The sequence below is a fragment of the Podarcis muralis genome, chromosome 12, assembly GCF_964188315.1.
Source record: "Podarcis muralis chromosome 12, rPodMur119.hap1.1, whole genome shotgun sequence".
Lineage (NCBI taxonomy): Eukaryota > Metazoa > Chordata > Lepidosauria > Squamata > Lacertidae > Podarcis > Podarcis muralis.
Window position 1 is genome coordinate 14126539 of NC_135666.1, and position 20039 is coordinate 14146577.

A 20039-nucleotide genomic window follows, 5' to 3' on the forward strand; every position below is an offset into this window, starting at 1 on the left:
ATTCTCTTTCAAAGCCATCTAAGTTGGTGGCCATCACGGCCTCCTTTGGGAGCCTACGTGCTGGATGTAGAACAGTCTTTTCTCTGTCCTGAATCTTCCAATATTCAACTTCACTGGGCGCCCATGTATTCTAGTGTTACGAGAGGAAAAACACACACCCCCTTTCCACTTTCTCCATGACATGCTTGGGACCAAAAGTGCTGCACCAACAAGTACAAAATAACCCCTCTGCAGCACCACAAATCCAACTCAATGGTGTAGCGTTGGAAAATGTTGATCACTTCTCCTACCTAGGCAATTATCTTTCCACAAGGGCCAACATTGATGCCAAAATCCAGCATTGCCTGAGCTCTGTGAGTGTGGCTTTCTCCCGATTGAAGTGCAGAGTGTTTGAGGACTGGGACATTTGCAGGGAAACCAAAATGCTTGTTTACAAAGCTATTGTACTACCAACCTTACTATATGCTTGTGAAACATGGACCACTTATAAACGCCATCTCCAACTCCTCGAAAGATTCCATCAATGGTCTCTGAAAAAATTTACACATCACTTGGGAAGACAGGCGAACTAATATCAGTGTACTGGAAGAAGCAAAGATCACCAGTGTTGAAACAATTATTCTTCAACATCAACTCTGTTGGACTAGTCATGTTGTGCAGATGCCTGATGATCGTCTTCCAAAGCAACTATTCTATTCCGAACTTAAAAATGGAAAGCGTAATGCTGGTGGTCAACAAAAGAGGTTTAAAGACTGTCTCAAGGCAAATCTAAAAAAATGTAGTATAAACACTTGACAACTGGGAAACACTGGCCTGCGAGCGCTCCAGTTGGAGAACAGCCTTTACCAAAGGTGTCATGGGCTTTGAAGACACTCATGCTCAGGATGCAAGGGAGAAACGTGCCAAGAGGAAGGCACGCTTGGAAATCCACACCGTGAACAACTCCCACCCGGAAACCAATGTCCCCACTGTAGAAGGACGTGTGGAGCCAGAATTGGCCTCCACAGTCTCTTACGGACTCATTGTTAAAACCGTATTCATGGAAGACAATCTTACTCAGCTACAAGTAATCGCCAAAAAAGAAGATGATGCCATGCTTAGCTTTATAGACTTCTATCATGTCACTTCTGACTCGCCTTTTCTCTAAACCAAGAAGTCTCCAATGCTGTAGCCTTTCCTCATATGAGAATTGTTCCATACCCTTGATGATTTTGGTTGGCCTTATCTGAATTCTTTCCAACTCTATGATTCTTTCCAACTCTATGATACCCATTGGTGAGGTGGCCAGAACTATACACAGTATTCCAAATGTGTTTGCACCATAGATTTGTATAACTGAATCATGATAACAACAGTTTTGTTTTCAGTTCCTTTCCGAATGATCTCTAGCTTTCTCACAGCGGCTGTGTCATACTAGGTCAACATCTTCATCAGTCACCACCAGTTCAGACCCCCTGAGCTTATATGTGGAATATTTTTTTTTGCATTGACATGCATCACTTTATCCTCAATTGCATTTGCCATTTTACCACCCATTCACTCAGCACTGAGAGATCCTTTTGGAGTTCTTCATAATCTCCCTTTCTTTTTCATTATCTTGAACTACCTGGTATCATCAACAATCCTGGCCACCTCACTGCTCACCCCTAACTCTAGATCATTTATGAACATGTTAAGCACAGTAGTGATCTCTTGGGAGAACTCCACATTCTGCACCTCTCCAGAGTTCTATTCCTGGTCTCTTCTTCCTGCTACTTAACCAACTCCTGATTGACAAGGGAATTGCTATGCTAAGCTTACTCAGGAGTCTTCATTGAGGGATCTTGTTGAAAGCAAGTACACTATGTACCAAATGAAAAGTATTCACTCCTGGATTAGCTTGGTTCCTACTGAAGTGTCTTTGGGGGGGAGAGTGTTTCTTACATTTATTTTCTTAAATTTATATCCTTCGTTAGTCATGGAAGGAATTACTGAAGAATTGCAATCGATATCTAGGTAACATTGCAGGTATGCTTGGTCTTGAATTCTTAACACCCAGTGAAAGTGGCTTAGTGTGGAACATACCACTGTAGGCAACTGTTTGCTGGTGCAACTGTCCTGGAAGCGTTTTTAAATGATTATGTGTATACTATCTGGACAGTGGGACACAGGTGGCGCTGTGGTCTAAACCACAGAGCCTAGGGCTTGCCAATCGGAAGGTCGGCAGTTCGAATCCCCGTGACGGGGCGAGCTCCCGTTGCTCGGTCCCAGCTCCTGCCCACCTAGCAGTTTGAAAACACGTCAAAGTGCAAGTAGATAAATAGATACCGCTCTGGCAGGAAGGTAAACGGTGTTTCCGTGCGCTGCTCTGATTCACCAGAAGTGGTTTAGTCATGCTGGCCACATGACCCGGAAGCTGTCTGCGGACAAACGCCGGCTTCCTCGGCCTATAGAGCGAGATGAGCGCCGCAACCCCACACTGGACCTAACGGTCAGGGGTACCTTTACCTTGACAGTATTCCATTTCCATTCTACTGGAAAACCATTGTGAGAAGGGGAGGGGGTGAAGGAGCAAGGCTCCATCCTGCCCTTACAACCAGCCTGATGTCAAATCCTACTACAAGAGATGTTATGGAGCTCCACCTCTTATTGGGAGGGGCACCTGATGACATGGCCCAGCAGACTGGATTTGGCTTCAGGGTGCTAATTGCTGAGTAAGCGTGGAGCAAACAAGACATGCAGAATGCTGAACATTCCTCCCTCCTAGGCTGGTCCTGATCCCATGTCTAAACAGAAGCATGACATGTAAAAAATAAGCAGGTAAATCTTTTCCTAGTAAGTATGAGAAAAACTTCACTAGCACAATGTGTGTGTGTGTGTGTGTGTGTGTGTGTGAGAGAGAGAGAGAGAGAGAGAGAGAGAGAGAAAGAAAGAAAGAAAGAAAGAAAGAAAGAAAGAAAGAAAGAAAGAGGTGGTGGTTGATGTTAAAGAGAAGCAAGAGAAAGGCCAGAAAATAATGTTATATTGCTTAATATAATAGCAACTCCTGTGGCCTAGTTGATGGGTTCTGGAGCTTCACCGGAATACTGTGGAAACTTCCTGACTGAGCAAGTCAGTCACATAAGAGGAAAGGAGGAGCATAAAGAGAAATATTTCAAAAAGGTCAAAATATTCTACTTGCTTATTTCAGTTTTCTGTCACCTTCAAAGCAAGAGAAGCCCTTGAACACAAATTATGGTCAGGTGAATGTCAACTGCTGCATACCACACAGAGAGTGAATGTAGGGCAAAACTAAATAAATATTTACTGCGTAGTTCATAACATTTTTTGCCAATAAAAGTTATGTAAATTTGTGAAAGTACAAATCCAACCACACATGTGTGAGATTCATTCATATAGAGCTCCAGGGGTTGAAATTTTGCTTCATTTTTAATCACTGTGGACATCGGAAAAACAAAATAAAAAACCCCCCCGAGAACATTCAGGCGAGGGTAAAATTTGCCTCTAATCTATCTGAGGCCCTTTTTGCGAATATTGCGCCTGCGTTGCCATGACAACGCCACCACATCTCAGAACTCAAAAAGCGACAGCACTTTCGATTCTCACCTTTGGCCATTTTATTGAGAACCATGTCAATTAGGATGTAGGTTCCACTTCTTCCCGCACCGTCACTACAGAGGGGGGGGGGGGGAGAGGGGAAAAAACAACAATAGCCCATGATCAATTCAACATGCTCAAAACCCCGACAGAAATGCGATGCTGGAAGTATAGTAGCATAAAGGGCTGAGTTGAGGTGGAAGGATGATATACGTTAGACAAGCTTTCTTTAACAAACTGTCCTCACAAGCTTGGCAGCTGTTACATTATTATTTGGGTAAACTCTACAATTCTGCAAGATGAATTTGTGTTTTCGTCAAGGGCAAATACCTGCTTATTTTGGAAAGACGTCTCCAAATATTTTTGAACAGTACTGTGATAAAGTGAGTAATTTTAGAAGCCAAGTATCCATGATCAAGAGCTGTTCAGTCAGGTCTGTTAGCGAAAAGCTAAAAGGACAGAATAGCATCTTCTCCAAATGACTGCTCTCCCCGGTAATCTGAGTTTACAGGAACATTCATGTCAACAAACCAACCTTACAATCACTTGCATCTTCTTAAACTGGGGGGGGGGGGAAGGATTGTATTGTTTCCTTATAAATTAATTGGATACTAGTCACCTGGGCTTGGGGGAAAATGCTGCCAATTTCCTTTTTCTTTAATATAGTAGCTGTCTTGGTTAGGGGGGAAATAACATGCAGCTTCTGAAAGTATTTCTAACCCTCCTTGGAACACACAGGATAATTTTGGAGACTTCCGAGTGATCCATGTGAAGATATCCAGATCCCTAATCTGAAAGAAGTTTCCATTTGCTGTCAGAAACCAGCTTCTAATTGGAAAGGTGTTAGTTTTCATAGATGTTGCCAGTGTACAAAATTAAGATTCAAAGCAATCATTTTTTCTTGCCCTTTCCCCCATTTTTTAAGGTGGCATTTTTGTGACTGTGCTTGATGGAGAGAGGGGGAGGGAGATATATCACTTAAAATAATTTGCTTTTGTTGATTTTCTTTACCTACAAAAATTATTTCTGGACTGGAGGGGTGTGGGGAGAAGACAGTGGTGTTACTGTAGTTTTGAATGCATTCTGATTTAAGTACAATTTACTAGGTCAGGGGTGTGGTTTTTAACCACAGAGTTAACGTTTTGACATTAGGCATTGGACTTAGTGTCAATAGAAATAATTGAGCGATTAAAAAAAATTATTTGACAAGGATATCGTAATATATGTAAAAATTAGAAAGCATGTGTTTCTTCTCTTTTATAGCAAAATAAACCGTGCCAGTCCAGGCAAATTCAGAAGTCTACTAGAGTCTTGAAAATGGCACAATTCCCTGAGTTTTACGCAATGGAGGCTCGAAACTGGCAGGGTTTTCTGGTTATAAACCACAGTCTATGAACTCTCTTATTTGGAAGCAAATTCTCAGCTGGCTTACCAAATAATATGCTTCTTGGAAGTCTATTCTGTTCAGCAGTTCCTTAGTCTCAAACCTCTTCCCTTCCTATGAGCTTGTGGCATTATGACCATGGAGGGAAAAATACATGCCGCCATGGATGGCAGCTTGGACTCCCCAGTTCTGAGTCTCCCACACCACACAAGTCCTTGAACTGAACAAAGTATGGAATCCATGCCTAAACCGTATAACGAAATTTCTCTCAAAGCAGTAACACGTGGTACTGGGGAAAGTAATGTTTGAAGACTTTTGAAATAAATGTTCAGTGAGCTGCCAAGCAAGTAACAGAGCCTATTTACTTACAGATGCAGAGAGGGTGAGGCTACAATCCTACACCGATTTACCTGGGAGTAAAACCCCATTGAACTTGATGCGACTTACTTCTAAGCAGGTATGTGATAGTGCTGTTTGGTGCCTGTGTGCACTGTACTGTTGTACGTCAGAGAGAGAAGGAAGAATTGCTGCTGACATGGTATTGAGACCCCACTGGTTATTTCTGATAGGCTTAAGCAACTTTCATATTTTCATGATGAAATCTGAAGTGTGAGGAATCTCCCCATTTACTAGAGACTCTCCTCATCAGCAAATACAAATGTTTTTGGGGCAGAACAATAAGCTTTTGCTCATTTGGCAAATCAAGCTACAGAATCATTTGCATATTTTGTTCAGTCCATGCAATCTCCTTGTGAGCCTCTTTTGAGGGTGGGTTGAAAATGGTACTTGCCTGCAATGAACAATTACCGGACAAGAACGACCCCTGTAGCACTTGTTTACTTTTCTGTAATAAAACAAATATAGACATTGATAAATATATTACTTTCTGAGGTAATCATCAGAAGCATTCCAAAATAAAGTATCTTCCACATATTAACGCCCTCCCCCGAAGATGGCTTGGCATATTAAAGTAGCTCAACATAGGCTATGATCTTCCAACCCGTTTTCCCAGTTAAAGGCTTAATGAAATTGTTAGGGCAATGGGTGCAATTCTCCAATCATTCCTCCTATAAAATAGCCATCGGGGCACATTTTTTAGTGGACACATTTTATGTAGATAAACCTACATAGTCCGAGAATAGCAACCTTTAAACGGTCAGTCTAGCTATCAAACAACATTGTCGCTGCCCATTGCCTTTATGCAAAGCCAAGCCCAAATCACATGGGAGTGTTACAACACAGACATATTAGTTATATGCTAGACCATGTAAACATTCGTGGTAACCCAGTGGGCTATTGCAAATGGAAGCTCCTGTACATACATGTCTTCTTGAATTCTTGAGTCAAAAGAAACAGAATTTTCACACATAACAGTAAAACAGTTTTTAAAATATACTTCACACATCTGTAATGCAAATGAATGTAAAATCTACAGTTGATAGATGGCATATTCCATTTGAAGAGCACTTTTTCAAAAGCTAAAACCTCACCAATCAGCTGTTTGGCAGAAAAGGGGAAATCAAGTAGAAGCTTCCCCCCCCCCCCAACTCGCTTCTGATTAGTAGGAGTTAATCTTTGAAAAAGGTCTCTATGTGTACACTGCTAGATGCTTGATTGGAGATGCAAAGGACCTATTTGGTGCATGCAGTTCCTCACTGTGAGGAAACCTGGTTTCACATACATGCAGAAGCTGCAAACCCGCCCCCCGCCCAATCTGGGCACATCTTTCTGCTCCTCAGTAACTCCCACATACTAAAACAGCATGAGATAAGACTGAAATATCCTGTTTTTCAGCAAAGAAACAATGAAAAAAATGCTATCAGTGGCGTCGTTTTTAAAACATCAACATAAGATTGTTTTAGCAATGTTGTTCACCCTGGTTTCTTGCTGTTCATGCCATGTGTAGAAGAGTACACATAAATTTGGTCCTCATATGTTAAATCTTGCAATTATTCTGCACTGGTGCTCTTCCACATTTTCACTGAAATTGACGTCTCTTAGTTTCAAAGTAACTGTATTTAGAAATGAAATGTAGAAGCTGTATTCCTGAAAGAGCAGGGTGGGGGGTGGGGACAGTCGTGAGACCATTGAGGCCTTCATTGTTCTGCTTTTCAGAGAAATAGAATCCAGCTAAGCCTATTTTACCTCACGTCACAAAGTTGCCTTGGGCATTTTAGCGCCTCAACTTTAATTCCCATCTGTAAAATGGGAACGTTAGTTATCTATCTTACAAACATGCTGCAAGGATGGGCATAAGAGCAGCTCTACTGTGTCAGATTAAAGGCCTTAACAACGATCACAGATAAGATTTAAAATGAGAAATAAGTATTTCATCTAAAATTGAAACCCAGCAGCCCACAGATCCTGTGGGTGGTTATTGCTTAATTTTTGTTTTTAATATGTACTTTATGATTTTATTCTATATTTTATGCTGTAAACAGCCCTGGGAACCTCAGATGAAGTGTGGTATACAAATTTGAAATTTAATATAACAACAACAACAACAATAATAATAATAATAGAGTTCTGCAGGATATTTTTGTGTCAATTGGGCTATAGGTTTTAAATAAAAGCCCAATGAAACTAAAAAAAACCCCTCTTTTTTCTGCAATTGGGGGCTTACTACAAATATAAATCTTCAAAACATACAACAGAAATAGGAGAGATTTTTGAAGCAGTGGCATCTCTAGGCAAAGCATATCCAGACTATGGCTTAAATCTAAAGGACCACAAAATTAGTTCCAATGTGCCCGAAGGGACTTTGAGTTTTTGTTTCTCAAAAAACCACCCCGCTGCCACATGGCAAGCTGCTTTCAAAATCTAAGTGTCTTCCAAAAGCAGTTTGTGATATTACAAGGGGATCTGCTGTTCAAAAGGATTCCCGAGCCTATTAGTGCACCCAACTTGGCTCTTTAGTTTTCGCCTTTTCCATTTCCACACTAAGGCTGCCTCTCAACAAGGGTCATCATTCTTGTAGTATTGTTTCAGTGCAGAACTCAACACGGTCACATCACCAAACTGTGGCTTGATTAGCAGGAATGCTCAGTGGGTTCCCCGTCTTCCCATCTCATGCCGACATTCCTCTTCCCTTTGGTTTCGCAGATAGCTGGTTAGCATGGCAGGTGCACTGATATTTTCACTAACTATCGCCCTTCAGGCATAATCATGTGAGGGATTGTCTGGGCTCTGCCCTCCATCATGGTAAAGTGAGGAACTTTTGGTTTTTCCAGGGCTCTAAATAGCAAATAATTCCTTCTTTACACAGCTATGCTCCAGTTCATGGCAATTTAGAATGGCAATGAGGGAGTGGAGCTAGTACATGCCCCCCCCCGCCCGATTACTTTACCCAGTAACAGAAAACCTGAACAGGGCTTATATACTAAGCCCAAGCAAGAGTTCACAAACCCACTTTGACCATAGTTTGAGGTTAGCAAAAGCACTATATCCATAATGGAAGGGCAGGGCATTTCCATTTAAAATGGAGGAGTTGTGAACCTGAGGGGTACTGCCAACTGCCCACCATGTAGTAAGGTAAAGGACCCCTGGACTGAGGTTGAGGCACTAAAATGCCCAAGTCCAGTCAAAGGTGACCATGGGTTGCGGCACTCATCTCACTTTCAGGGCGAGGGAGCTGGAGTTTGTCCGCAGACAGCTTTCCAGGTAATGTGGCCAGCATGGCTAAGCGGCTTCTGGCACAATGGAACACTGTGACGGAAGCCAGAGCACAGGAAACGCCATTTACCTTCCCGCTACAGCAGTACCTATTTATCTACTTGCACTGGTGTGCTTTCGGACTGCTAGGTTGGCAGGAGCTGGGACAGAGCAACGGGATCTCACCCCGTTGCATGAATTCCAACTGCTGACCTTCTGATCAGCAAGCCCAAGAGGTTCAGTGGTTTATACCCCAACCATGTGGTAGAGGTTGGTCTGTTTGGGCGAATGGGGCAATGTCTCACCAACCTTAATCTACCTTCAGTAGGCCGAGACCTGCCTGGCATTCATCACTTACAAGCAGTCTGCCTTCTGACCCCACCAGTCCCAATGGGCACCAGCCACCAATGCAACCATGACAGTATGGCAGCACAAAAAAAATTCCTTCCAGTAGCACCTTAAAGACCAACTAAGTTAGTTCTTGGTCTGAGCTTTCGTGTGCATGCACACTTCTTCAGATACACAGCTCATACCAAGAACTAACTTAGTTGGTCTTTAAGGTGCTACTGGAAGGATTTTTGTTTTGTTTTGACTATGGCAGACCAACACGGCTACCTATCTGTAACTGGAGTATGGCAGCATTAATGGGCAGAATTATATTTGCTGTAATGTGCATTCTTGCAATGTTAAGTGCTGGATCAAATGGTACAATGAATGGTTGAGTTCTCATCCTAAAGAATGGGATATCAGACACTGGTTTGAAATCAAGGTAGCATGATCAATTAGAGCCAAAGGCTTTCTGAGAGGTGGAAGCTTAACATTTTATCCTTTTCTAAGGGTAATACTTTCATTATTATCATTAAGCTGAAATAGCATAGTCTTGGACTTGGAAAAAAGGCATTGGGTTAGAAATACACGACCAGCAGCTCATTAACGGTTGGGTCTCCTGAATGCACAGCAAAAGCCAATTTACACTTCACGTGGTATGGCAGGTATGTTAGTGTTTGCTGTGTGACTGAGAGATGTGCCTCTCCAAACACAGATGAACACATGCTAGCACTGCGGCTCCCTGGTGGACCTCTCCCTGTGTGTTTAGGGATGTTGCATTCCGCCCTTCACACTTTACAGCAACCAACAGCAGGCTACTCACAGGGGCATGTGAAGCGTTAATCAACTCCGAGGACTAGCTAGAAGTGTTAAGACATTTATTTTCATATTGCTGTTTCCCACATATGCCCATTAAAAATCTGCATGGCTCCTTACCTATAGATAATCATATGGGCAACTTAGCATAATTTGTCCTTTTTTTATTGACACCTGAATCGTATTTCATATTTCAGAAGGCATTTGAAAATAATTATTTCAAAACAAGCTTTGCTGAGAAATAGCTTTGGAACATTGAGATACATGGTTTCATTCAAAGTTTAGTCCTTTCAAATTCAGTAAAAAAAACTTTTTGGATAAAGTAAGGTTCTGGGTGTTTTAATATTTATTTATTATTAAGTTTATATGCTGCACCTTCCTCAAGGAGCCCAGGGTGGCAAACATGGCAATACTAAAACGATACAATTAAAACTTCTAAAAACAGTTAAAACATCTAAAATCAATCACTAATTATTTCAGGTTTGCCAGGGATAGAACTGTAAACCATTAAACACCTGCTTAAATAGGAATGTTTCTAAATTTCTCCTAAAAGTTAATAGTGAGGGAAACTGACAGACGGGACCACCACTGAGAAGGCCCTGTCATGGGTAACTGCCTACTGGGCAACCCTGATGGTGGCACCATCATAGGGTTCAAGTTGGTTGATATTGGAGAATGTACTCTTTTGCGTAATTAAGTCCCAAGCCATTTAAGGCCTTATATGCTAGTACTAATACCTTAAATTGGGCCCAGTAGCTCACTGGCAGCCAGTGTTGTTCTCTAAGGACCAGTGACACATGATCCATTGGGCTGCCCAACTTACCAACCTAGCAGCCACATTCTACACTAGCTGCATTCTCTGGAACATCTTCAAGAGCAGCCCTGCACAGAATACATTACAGTAGTCCAGGTGGGAGCTATCCTGAGCCAGGAACGGTCAGAGCTGGCAGACCAGCCTAAGCTTGACATAAGCCCTCCTAGCCATAGAAGCCGCTTGAGACTCCAGTGACAAGTTGGAATCCAGGAGTGCCCCGAAACTACAAACCTATTCCCTCAGAGGGAGTACAACCCCTCAAATAATAGTTGAACACCTAATTCCTGGACCCAGGAGCCACCAGGAACCAAATAAAGTACATACATACATATATACATATATACATTTACACGCACGCACACTTCAAGAGGGAGGAAGAGGAGGAGAAGAGGAGGAAGAATTAACTAGGAAAGAATGATTAGTAATACAAACCAACCCTTGGTTCATTGAGTGAAAAAGAAATCACCATGCAAACCATCAGCAAGCAAAGGTCAGAGGTCGTTAGAAGCTCAGAAAAGGGGTTTCCCATATTGTCCCTGCAGCAGAGTCACAGTTTCCAATGATCACTTTTGTGACTATGCAACTGGGCTTATATTACTAGCTGCAACATCACAAAAATGACACTGGCAACCGCTAATTAGCTGGCAAAATAAGAATTTGACCATTTTTAAAGTGAGCAGTGTTAGTAAATGCCATTGCACACAGCAAGCAGTGATAGCATAATATATATTTTAAGCAAAGCCCTCACATGTGATGCTAATTATCTTTTAGCTTAGCAGTGTCTCTTTAAAGTGTAAATGTGCTCCCTCTGGGCTCAAGGAATATTTAATTACACATTATCAGTGCATGACTAACAAGCTAGTCCAGAGTTTAAACGATTGGTCTATTGTTCAAAATAAAATTAGGTTTCTATAACCATTAAAACTGACCAGTGTTTTCAGGAGAAGTTTCATTTATCAAGCACTGCATTCTGCATGGATATTTTAAGCTTATGGAGGGAAGAAAAATCTGCCTTCATTCACCAATTGATACTAGATTTCACAATATTTTAATTCACCTACTCAACACAATACAATCTGAAACATTGTCTAATATAGAGGAACAAAAGAAGTGCAAGCTTGTTGTTTTCAGAATCTCACAAAATTTGCTTCTAGGAGTGAAAAATGCACATATATTTCAGAAGCTCTGGGACAAGCTAATTCGGGGGGGGGGGTGTCCAATTTTTCTTGGTGATATTTTCTTAGTTGTTTATATTTGCATCTATACATACATACCTATGTAAGCATATAAATATACATACATTTACAAATATATATTTGTATATAAACATGTTAGATGTGTGTCAAAACATTAAAAGGATGGGAGTCACACTTAGTAAGACTTTATCTATCTGTAGTTGCAAAAAAAGGAAAGTAGCTAAGCCAGAAGTACTTTTTTCTGAAAGTGTGAGACATTAAATTTCAATATCAAGGGAGGCAGAGTATTTATTGCTCTGGCTGATCTTAAATTGCTTCAGCTGTAAGGTAATTACGATTGTCAATATACTTAAGTTCCCTTTAAAAAGAGCATGGAGGGTTTTGTTTCCCTTAAAATATATAAAATTGATTCTATTTAAAAGCAAACCAACTGTGAATAGCTTTTAAACCTTTACCTGAAAAGCACCTCCACTACATATAGATCACATTTTCATTTTATTTTCTTTTAAAACCAGCTGGCTTCTAACTCAGTCACTCCAACCTCTACTCCTGTGGCCTTTTGCCCTTGATGGAGCATTGAAAAAGGGCTTGTAACCTTTACCCCTTGGTGACTGCAGCAAGAAGAAATTCTTGCTGTCTACCAATGCTGGTGTTCTGATTTTGATTAATTTTTTTTTAGCTGAAGTAAGCAAAACCTGGATATGTAGAACTGCAACACTGGTACTTAAACAATGCAGAAACCTGAAAAATCTGTGGGTTGGATTCAGATTAAGTTAATCATACCTAGTCATGACAAATCCCACTAATTTAAAAGCAACTAAGTTAAGTCAGGATTCAACCGTGAGTCTTTATGTAGCCTGCAAACATAAATCAACATGCGCAAAGCTTTTCAAAACGCAACTGTAAGCCACATAGACCATTCCCCCTTTTAAATGTGCCAGTGCGCATTTTTACGACTTGCCTCATAAGAGCATTTATTTAAGAGTGCAAGTTCAGAGGACTCAGCAATGGTATTTTAATCAGAAGTAGCATTACATTGAAGAACTTTCATATAAGCGGTACTGCGATTTGCACATTCCAATGAACTAGCGTGAGACTGTCAATGAACTCTGCTAAACAACATCTTAGCATACCTTCAAAATGCGAGGAGGGACAGTCCTTAGAAACAATGTGGAATTTCAGAAGCTACCTAGACAGTTGGAATATCAAAAGCGATACCACTACCCAAAACTAGGCAGCAGATTCTTGTTGCCAAACAACTGGGAAAGTGACAAAAAATGTTTTCAGTACACACGGTAGCCTGGAAATAGCACTCCTAACCCTAGGAGGTCTGGGATGGAGAGGGTTAGGTAGACTAGCACACCTCATGGCTTCTCAACCCACAAGAAGCAGCCACTTTAGTATCTACTTTAAGATGCTTCTCCTATGAGATGCTTTCCCTGGCATCTAAAGGTAAAGGTAAAGGTACCCCTGCCCGTACGGGCCAGTCTTGACAGACTCTAGGGTTGTGCGCCCATCTCACTCAAGAGGCCGGGGGCCAGCGCTGTCTGGAGACACTTCCGGGTCACGTGGCCAGCGTGACATCGCTGCTCTGGTGAGCCAGAGCCGCACACGGAACACCGTTTACCTTCCCGCTAGTAAGCGGTCCCTATTTATCTACTTGCACCCGGGGGTGCTTTCGAACTGCTAGGTTGGCAGGCGCTGGAACCGAACAACGGGAGCGCACCCCGCCGCAGGGATTTGAACCGCCGACCTTTCGATCGGCAAGTCCTAGGCGCTGAGGCTTTTACCCACAGCGCCACCCGCGTCCCTGGCATCTACCTTGTTCTAATTCATGCAATTGGTTCATTTTGCTTGATGCCCCGAGCAGGGCATGGTGACATTACCTTGACACATTGGCATGACTTTAGCAAAAGAGCTCCATGCATGAACTGCACCTGAAGGCAGACACATGCAATGCCAATGCCTGGCTGTGCAGGCAAAGTTTCCCTACTGTGGCCGCTGCATATAATGCAAACAAACACCTTATGCATAGATAAAATCGCTGCTTTAGATTCCAAGTCAGCATACTGATCATGGTACTAAAAATGCAGTGTGCCATTATTTACTTACACACAGAATCCATTTGCACCACTACATCTGCCTACAACTCCATGGCTAACATAGCATTCAAAGCATCCACTGGTTTAGGATAATTCGTTGGTTCCCGACCGGGTTCTTAAGTGGGATTATTTCTTCTGCATGGCAGTTTTTAAAAATGTGAAATTATGGGCAGCTATTCAACCTAGAAAGAAACTGGGGGAGAGGAGGGATTCATATATCCAAGTTTCCTTATAAACAGCTTTTGATGGCATTTTAGGTGGCACTCAGAAACAGTCCCAGAAGCATGTCTGACTCACCAGCCACTATGCACCTAACTTAAAACTATTCACTCTTTGTGTTGTACCTGCGAAAATCCAGAAGGGACCTTGTGGAAGTGGGCACTTTCTGGTCATGCCAGGTAAGGAAATGGAACTGTGTCACGGTTCGAGTCTCATTGGTTTGTAGGTTTTTCAAGTAGAAGCTTCTCACAAGGAAATCTTCACACCAAATGTGCTCTGAGACCAGATTTACCTGCCATTGCACAAAAAATAAATAAATAAGTGAATTAAATATGGAATACAGCAGATAATCACACACATGGCATGATCTATTGGGAATATCTGACATTTCAAAATATCCTCTTTTGGACAGGGCTTGTTTGAGTGGGCTTATTTAGGAATTTTTCTTATTTTGCTTATTACTTGAAATTTATTTTCTTTTAACTCAAATACATATTTTTGACAATCTGCTTTGATGGGAAAAGTTGTCTGAACTTAAAATGCCACTTTTCCAAGCAAAAAAGGCCCATATAAAATAGCCTATACTATTAAACTAGCAATAAACACAATAAAAAACCCTTATTATCATAAACAGCACAATAATAAAATGCTACAAAACGTGGGTGCTACCCACCAGAGAAGCAAGAAGGAGGAGCTTCTCACAAGAGCCCAATGAAATCTCATGAAACTCTCACAGGATCCCATGGGGCTCTTGTAAGATCTCGCTGGAGCCCAGAGGTTGACCCACTGACCCAGGTAAGTGAGGCTTCCGTGGGGGTTTGGGGGCACAGAACAACAACTTTCCTAGTTTGCCTCACACACTGAAATGGACTAGACTGCCCCTGCTGTTTGGTCACAGAGAAGTAATGTGACTCGAGTTATTTGATGAACAGCTGGTTAGTCTTAATAACTTAAAAAAGTGTTTTGTATCTCAAGCCTAAACATTTGTGCTGGGTGGACCTAGCATTGTCAGTGGCAAGGGATATGCTTTTCATTAAGGCTCTGGATTCAACCCTAGACACCTTGAAGCTTTGAACACAATACTGAACTACATGGACCAGTGGTCAGGCACAGCATAGCAGTTTTAAATACAGTAGTACCTTGGTTTGCATATGTCTTGGTTTGCAAACATTTTGGATCACAAACAAGTCAAAAGTGCATGTCCTGGTTTGCAAACTTTTTTTGGATTACAACCTATTTTTTTGGGATTATGAAAAAAATAATGGAGGCCCCATTGGCGAAAGTGCGCCTTGGGTTACAACCTGTTTTGGTTCACAAACGGACCTCTGGAACGGATTATGGTTGTAAACCAGGGTACCACTGTATTCCCAATGCAGAATCAGGCCCCTGCGATACCAGAACAGGATTGCTACGCACCGGCATGGCAATTGGTTCATTCCATTTACAAATAGGATTTGATTTTGATTTAAGCCTATTAATTCTGCTTAAATCCAAAAACTCTTATCTTAAGTTGTTTTAATACGATCACCAGTAATTCAACCTAATTCAGGCTTATATATATCTTAGCAAATATATATCTTTGCTTCTTTATCCTGCTTTAACATTAAGCAGAATCAGAGCTCATCCTGCACCAAAGAAAGTTCTGAAAGTGAGAGAAACACGCACATGTGTTGTAGGAGATGCAGATGGCCCTTCACACCTAGAAGCAGACACAGATAATGCCTAGAGAAACAGATTCACTATCCATACTTAAGCATGGTTCTGCATCACTTTTGCATGTATTCATGCCCCATTTCTGCACATATGCATTTTAAAAACAAACCATGAATGCAAATTACTCATTTATAGCCTTTATTTTAACCCTATGCACATTTTTTTTCATTTTATCCTAAAATACAGAATTAAAATGTATTTTGAGTTGTTGTTTGTTTTTTATGCCAAGAAGTGCATGGCAAAATTTGGAGTAGGGTGAAATGCGAAGGATAATGACATTAGAATCCACACTTCAACGTACAGGAGGTGCTGTTCGAGTTAAGTTTGCATTCACAAATAGGAAATTCCTGAAACATCTCTATCGAATGTGACTACTGCTTGTTGACGATCTGAGACACACAAAAAGAGGTCTGCCCTACCAGTCCCCACTGAATTCCTCCTCTCCCCCCGCCACTTGTGTATAATAAACTCTTCCCCTATGCATGTAGAAGTCAACAACTATGGCTGTTTGACTTGTGCATAGAATCAAGCTGGAATCTATAGATACAAAGCAGAGTGAGGCCATATTTGTTCAAGAAGTGTTGCCATTAGTTATTGCTTACTCCAAGTATTTCTGTATAGTACACACAGGAAACAAATTTTGCTTTAACTGACTTAACATGGCCCTGCAGATGTTGCTGGACTACAACTTCTATCCAGCCCTGACCATTAGGCATTTTGGCCAGAGCCCATGGGAGTTGGAGTTCAATATCTGGAGCATTATGGGATCCCCATATCTGTTTTAATAGAAACAACAGTTGCAGAGGACCTGCCTGCAACAAAGTAGTGGTCAGGATGGAAACTTTAAAAGGTACCTATTTGGGTCCAGAGGGAAGCCCCACTGATGTATAAATGTATCTGGTTTTCAGCAGCTCATTACTGGTCAATTTGTCATAATATACACATTTTTGCAAAGCAAAAATTTAATCCCTAATACGTTTTTGTGTGTTGTTCTCAAGTGAACAGAATGAGAAAGATGGTGGAGGTCTACCTGCTATGCACTATCTGTTAGGAATTATGGTTGAAATAGGTTTCGCTCAGGACTTGGCACCCTATATTATTTAGTAAGCTTTTGTAGCGGAGTCACAATGCCTGGTCCAGATTGCTGCAGCCACCTCAGTGCATTCTGCTATTTGGGGTGTTGCAGCTATGTACATCTACAGTTCTGAATTGAAAAAATGCTAAACAAAAATTAGCTTAATTATCAAAATCATAGGTAGGCCTTTTGATAGGTTGGGGAGCCTACAGCTGCTGTTAAATATTTATAGGCACAATATTTTCTTATAATGTATACATTTTAATTCCCCCCTTATTTGTATTTTAAATGTGTGTGCATCTGTGTGTGTGTGTGTGAGAGAGAGAGAGAGAGAGAGAAAGAGCGCACATTCTAATTTTCAAACCTCTTTGGTCATGTATATATTTAGAATCTGTACAGAATTGCTTTCCTGCTAACCGTTCTATCAAGATATGCATAGAATTTTCAATGAAGCTGAAATGATTCAAGAACCACAAGATTGCATTTTATGGTAGACCTCAGCTCAGTTTGCAGGTCAAATCCCATTAAGCAATATTTTCCTCTGTATGAAATCAATCCACACACTTACTGTCAGGTTTACAAGCAGATATTTTGTTTAAGTACCTCGTAGATATGGTAGAGGTTTGACCCTTCATCTGGCCAATAGTGGTAGCACTGTTTGACTCCGTTTTCAGCAAGGGGTGTCAGCATGACAATAACGACACAGCCGTTTTCCCAGACCATCTGCACACAAAGAAAGACACCGTGGCCACACTGTGACTGCCTAATTACTGCATGACATGTATAATTACGGCACTCAGACACACAATCGAAATTTATTCCATTCACAGGAAATGTATTTCATTTTCATTAGACACTTTTCTCTGCAGCTGCTTCCAAATCTCTGAATAAACTAGCGTCATATTTTGCATGTTCACATGAAATATTAAAAGAATCTCCAAAGAATTCCTCCAAATACTTCTAAAATAAATTCTACGCCTTTCTTTACAATTATCTCCAGTTCTTTTTCACTTTCACACTCCCAATTTGCAGAGGAAACAATAGTGCTTTCCGTAGAAAGTCTGCTGCATCATATTTGGTTGCAGTACGCAAACCCAATATGGATGTGTGTAATTAACAAAATAGCAGCAAAATCTGTCATGCTAAGTCAAAGAGAAATGCTGCTTCTTTTAGATGCCTGTCATGTTAAAAGATAATCAGTTGAGCTGTCATATTAATGCTAGAAAAACAGCAGACAGAAAAACAAAAACCAGTTGCCTTCTGGAGTTGTATTGGTGTAATACTTATTCTTCCCCTCCCATCCCAAATGAATCATCCTACAATAAGTCAATGGGTTTACTCAGTAGCAAAAATCGACACTACAGGTTTCAGATTTTACTCATAAAATTTTCAAGAAATACATGTAAAATAAAATATAATGCAACCTACCCTCTGGGCTATATTTTCCCAAAATATACAGATATCACCATGAACATATGATAACAAGGAAACTTCAACAGTGGGACTGTTTAATAATGTAGCGTCGCCCCAGAGCAAGCAAACAAGAATCTAAGGCACTCTCAATTAAAGGTCCGCTAGATGTTATTCATAGAAGCAACAAAACAAGCCAGGGTAGTATATCTGTGCTGGAAAAACAGCCTGTTGTTGAACAAAAACCCTCCTGAATTAATATGGAGCTGCATAATCAAGAAAAGTCTTCATTATTGTGGTGTACATTGATGCTATATTTGCATGCAGTTTCCATTGTCTTTTTATTAGCATACAAAATTATCTCATGAAAAGGAAATTGGACTTACTGCAAAGGGTTACGTTTATTTCACAGAAATATTTATAAGCAACTGCATTGAAATGTAAATGGAGTAAACAAGAAAAGGGGGCATTCGGATAAGAAGCACAGGGATGTTACATTCAATTAAAAGCTTCCTTCTTTGTGGCACAGGGATTTATTTTTACCTTAATTTCATTTGCTTTATTTACACAACAATGACTCTTTTTAAAAGGAAAAAAAGGGGGGGGGAAGCCTTTGTACAAATTTTGGATAGCATTAAGACAAAGACAAAGGTATATTGTAACGCTAGGGACTACTTTTACACACTTTTATTGTACAACCTCTCTCTCTGGAAAGAGTAAAACTTTCTATGCTGACGCTGTATTCCCAAAGTGATTTCCTGGTTCCACTGAAATCAGAGAGTATACATAATCTTGCTGCAAATTCTTAACAATGCAAAAATAGTATGTTGGATCTAAAGCAACAAATAACGACTAAGGGTCGTTTTTCTATTTCCTTAAGAGGTTTTTTTTTATTAATTTCAGCAAAACCTTGAATTGAAAGATGCTGCCAATTACACTAGTTCATACACTCCACTCCACAGAATTCTACAGTCTCTCTCTCTTATTTTAACTGTATCTGTACTATAGGAAAAATGAAACCCCACCACAAATTGGCCAGGCTAGCTGGTGCTTCTATCATATAACGATTTAATGTGCCTTTAGAAGGTATAGAAGCTCAATGAAGCCATTACGAAAATGAGGAGAAACACGGTTTTTATGAGTGCAATAAAAACACAATGATCTAGGTCATAAACTAATCATCCAGCAGTTGCTTGTGCCACCCAAGTGTAACATTATGAAAGCCCACTCATTTAGAGAGAGGGAGAGGAATCCTTACAGTTTGGCATCCCTTTCCATGGGCGTAAAAAAAGAAAGAAAAAATGACACAGGGAGAGCAGCATTTCATTACAGAGGAACTTCCTCAAATCTCTGAAAATTTCCTTAAGCATAAATCCAAATGAAAGTTAATTTCAACAAACAATTTCAAATTTACTCTAGGGTACCATATTTCTTTCCAAGTCATGTTATGAGGTACATGACACTCAACGCTATCAACGCCACAATTGAATTCTAACAATGGAATTCTAGGATATTGCAGTCATATTTAACACTTTGATGTCTATACCATTTCCCCATTAACCCCACCTCCCCAACATTTTCTCCTATCCTTTTCCCTAAGCTAATATTTTATTAGCAATATAATTGATGTTGGGGGGAAATACAACTTAGACTTCTAATAATATTTAGGTATTTATTTTATTTATTAAGTTTATATACCATTCTAGCATGTTGCTCTTTGAGAAATTCCCAATGTATATAGAAGCACTATTATCAC

General features: G+C 40.6%; 1 protein-coding gene and 1 long non-coding RNA gene across 5 annotated transcripts in view; one reads left to right on the forward strand and one right to left on the reverse strand.

Moving 5' to 3' along the window:
- Positions 1–20039, forward strand: part of LOC114607049 (uncharacterized) — a 142908-nt gene that overhangs the window by 111662 nt on the left and 11207 nt on the right. For 2 of the 3 annotated variants that reach the window (XR_003709049.2, XR_003709047.2), the window contains exon 4: positions 5332–5417. This is a non-coding gene — a long non-coding RNA (uncharacterized LOC114607049). Of the gene's footprint in view, positions 1–5331; positions 5418–14123; positions 14225–20039 lie in introns of those variants that run through there. The other variant, XR_003709048.2, reaches the window with a different exon arrangement.
- The window catches only part of PTPRN2 (protein tyrosine phosphatase receptor type N2), a 647226-nt gene that overhangs the window by 24977 nt on the left and 602210 nt on the right, over positions 1–20039 (reverse strand). The window contains exons 18-21 of one of the 2 annotated variants that reach the window (XM_028749791.2): positions 17477–17596; positions 14211–14377; positions 5751–5804; positions 3586–3650 (exon numbers count right to left, since the gene is read on the reverse strand). In XM_028749791.2, coding sequence (XP_028605624.2) covers positions 3586–3650; positions 5751–5804; positions 14211–14377; positions 17477–17596 — 406 coding nt within the window. The remainder of the gene's footprint in view (positions 1–3585; positions 3651–5750; positions 5805–14210; positions 14378–17476; positions 17597–20039) is intronic. The other variant, XM_028749792.2, reaches the window with a different exon arrangement.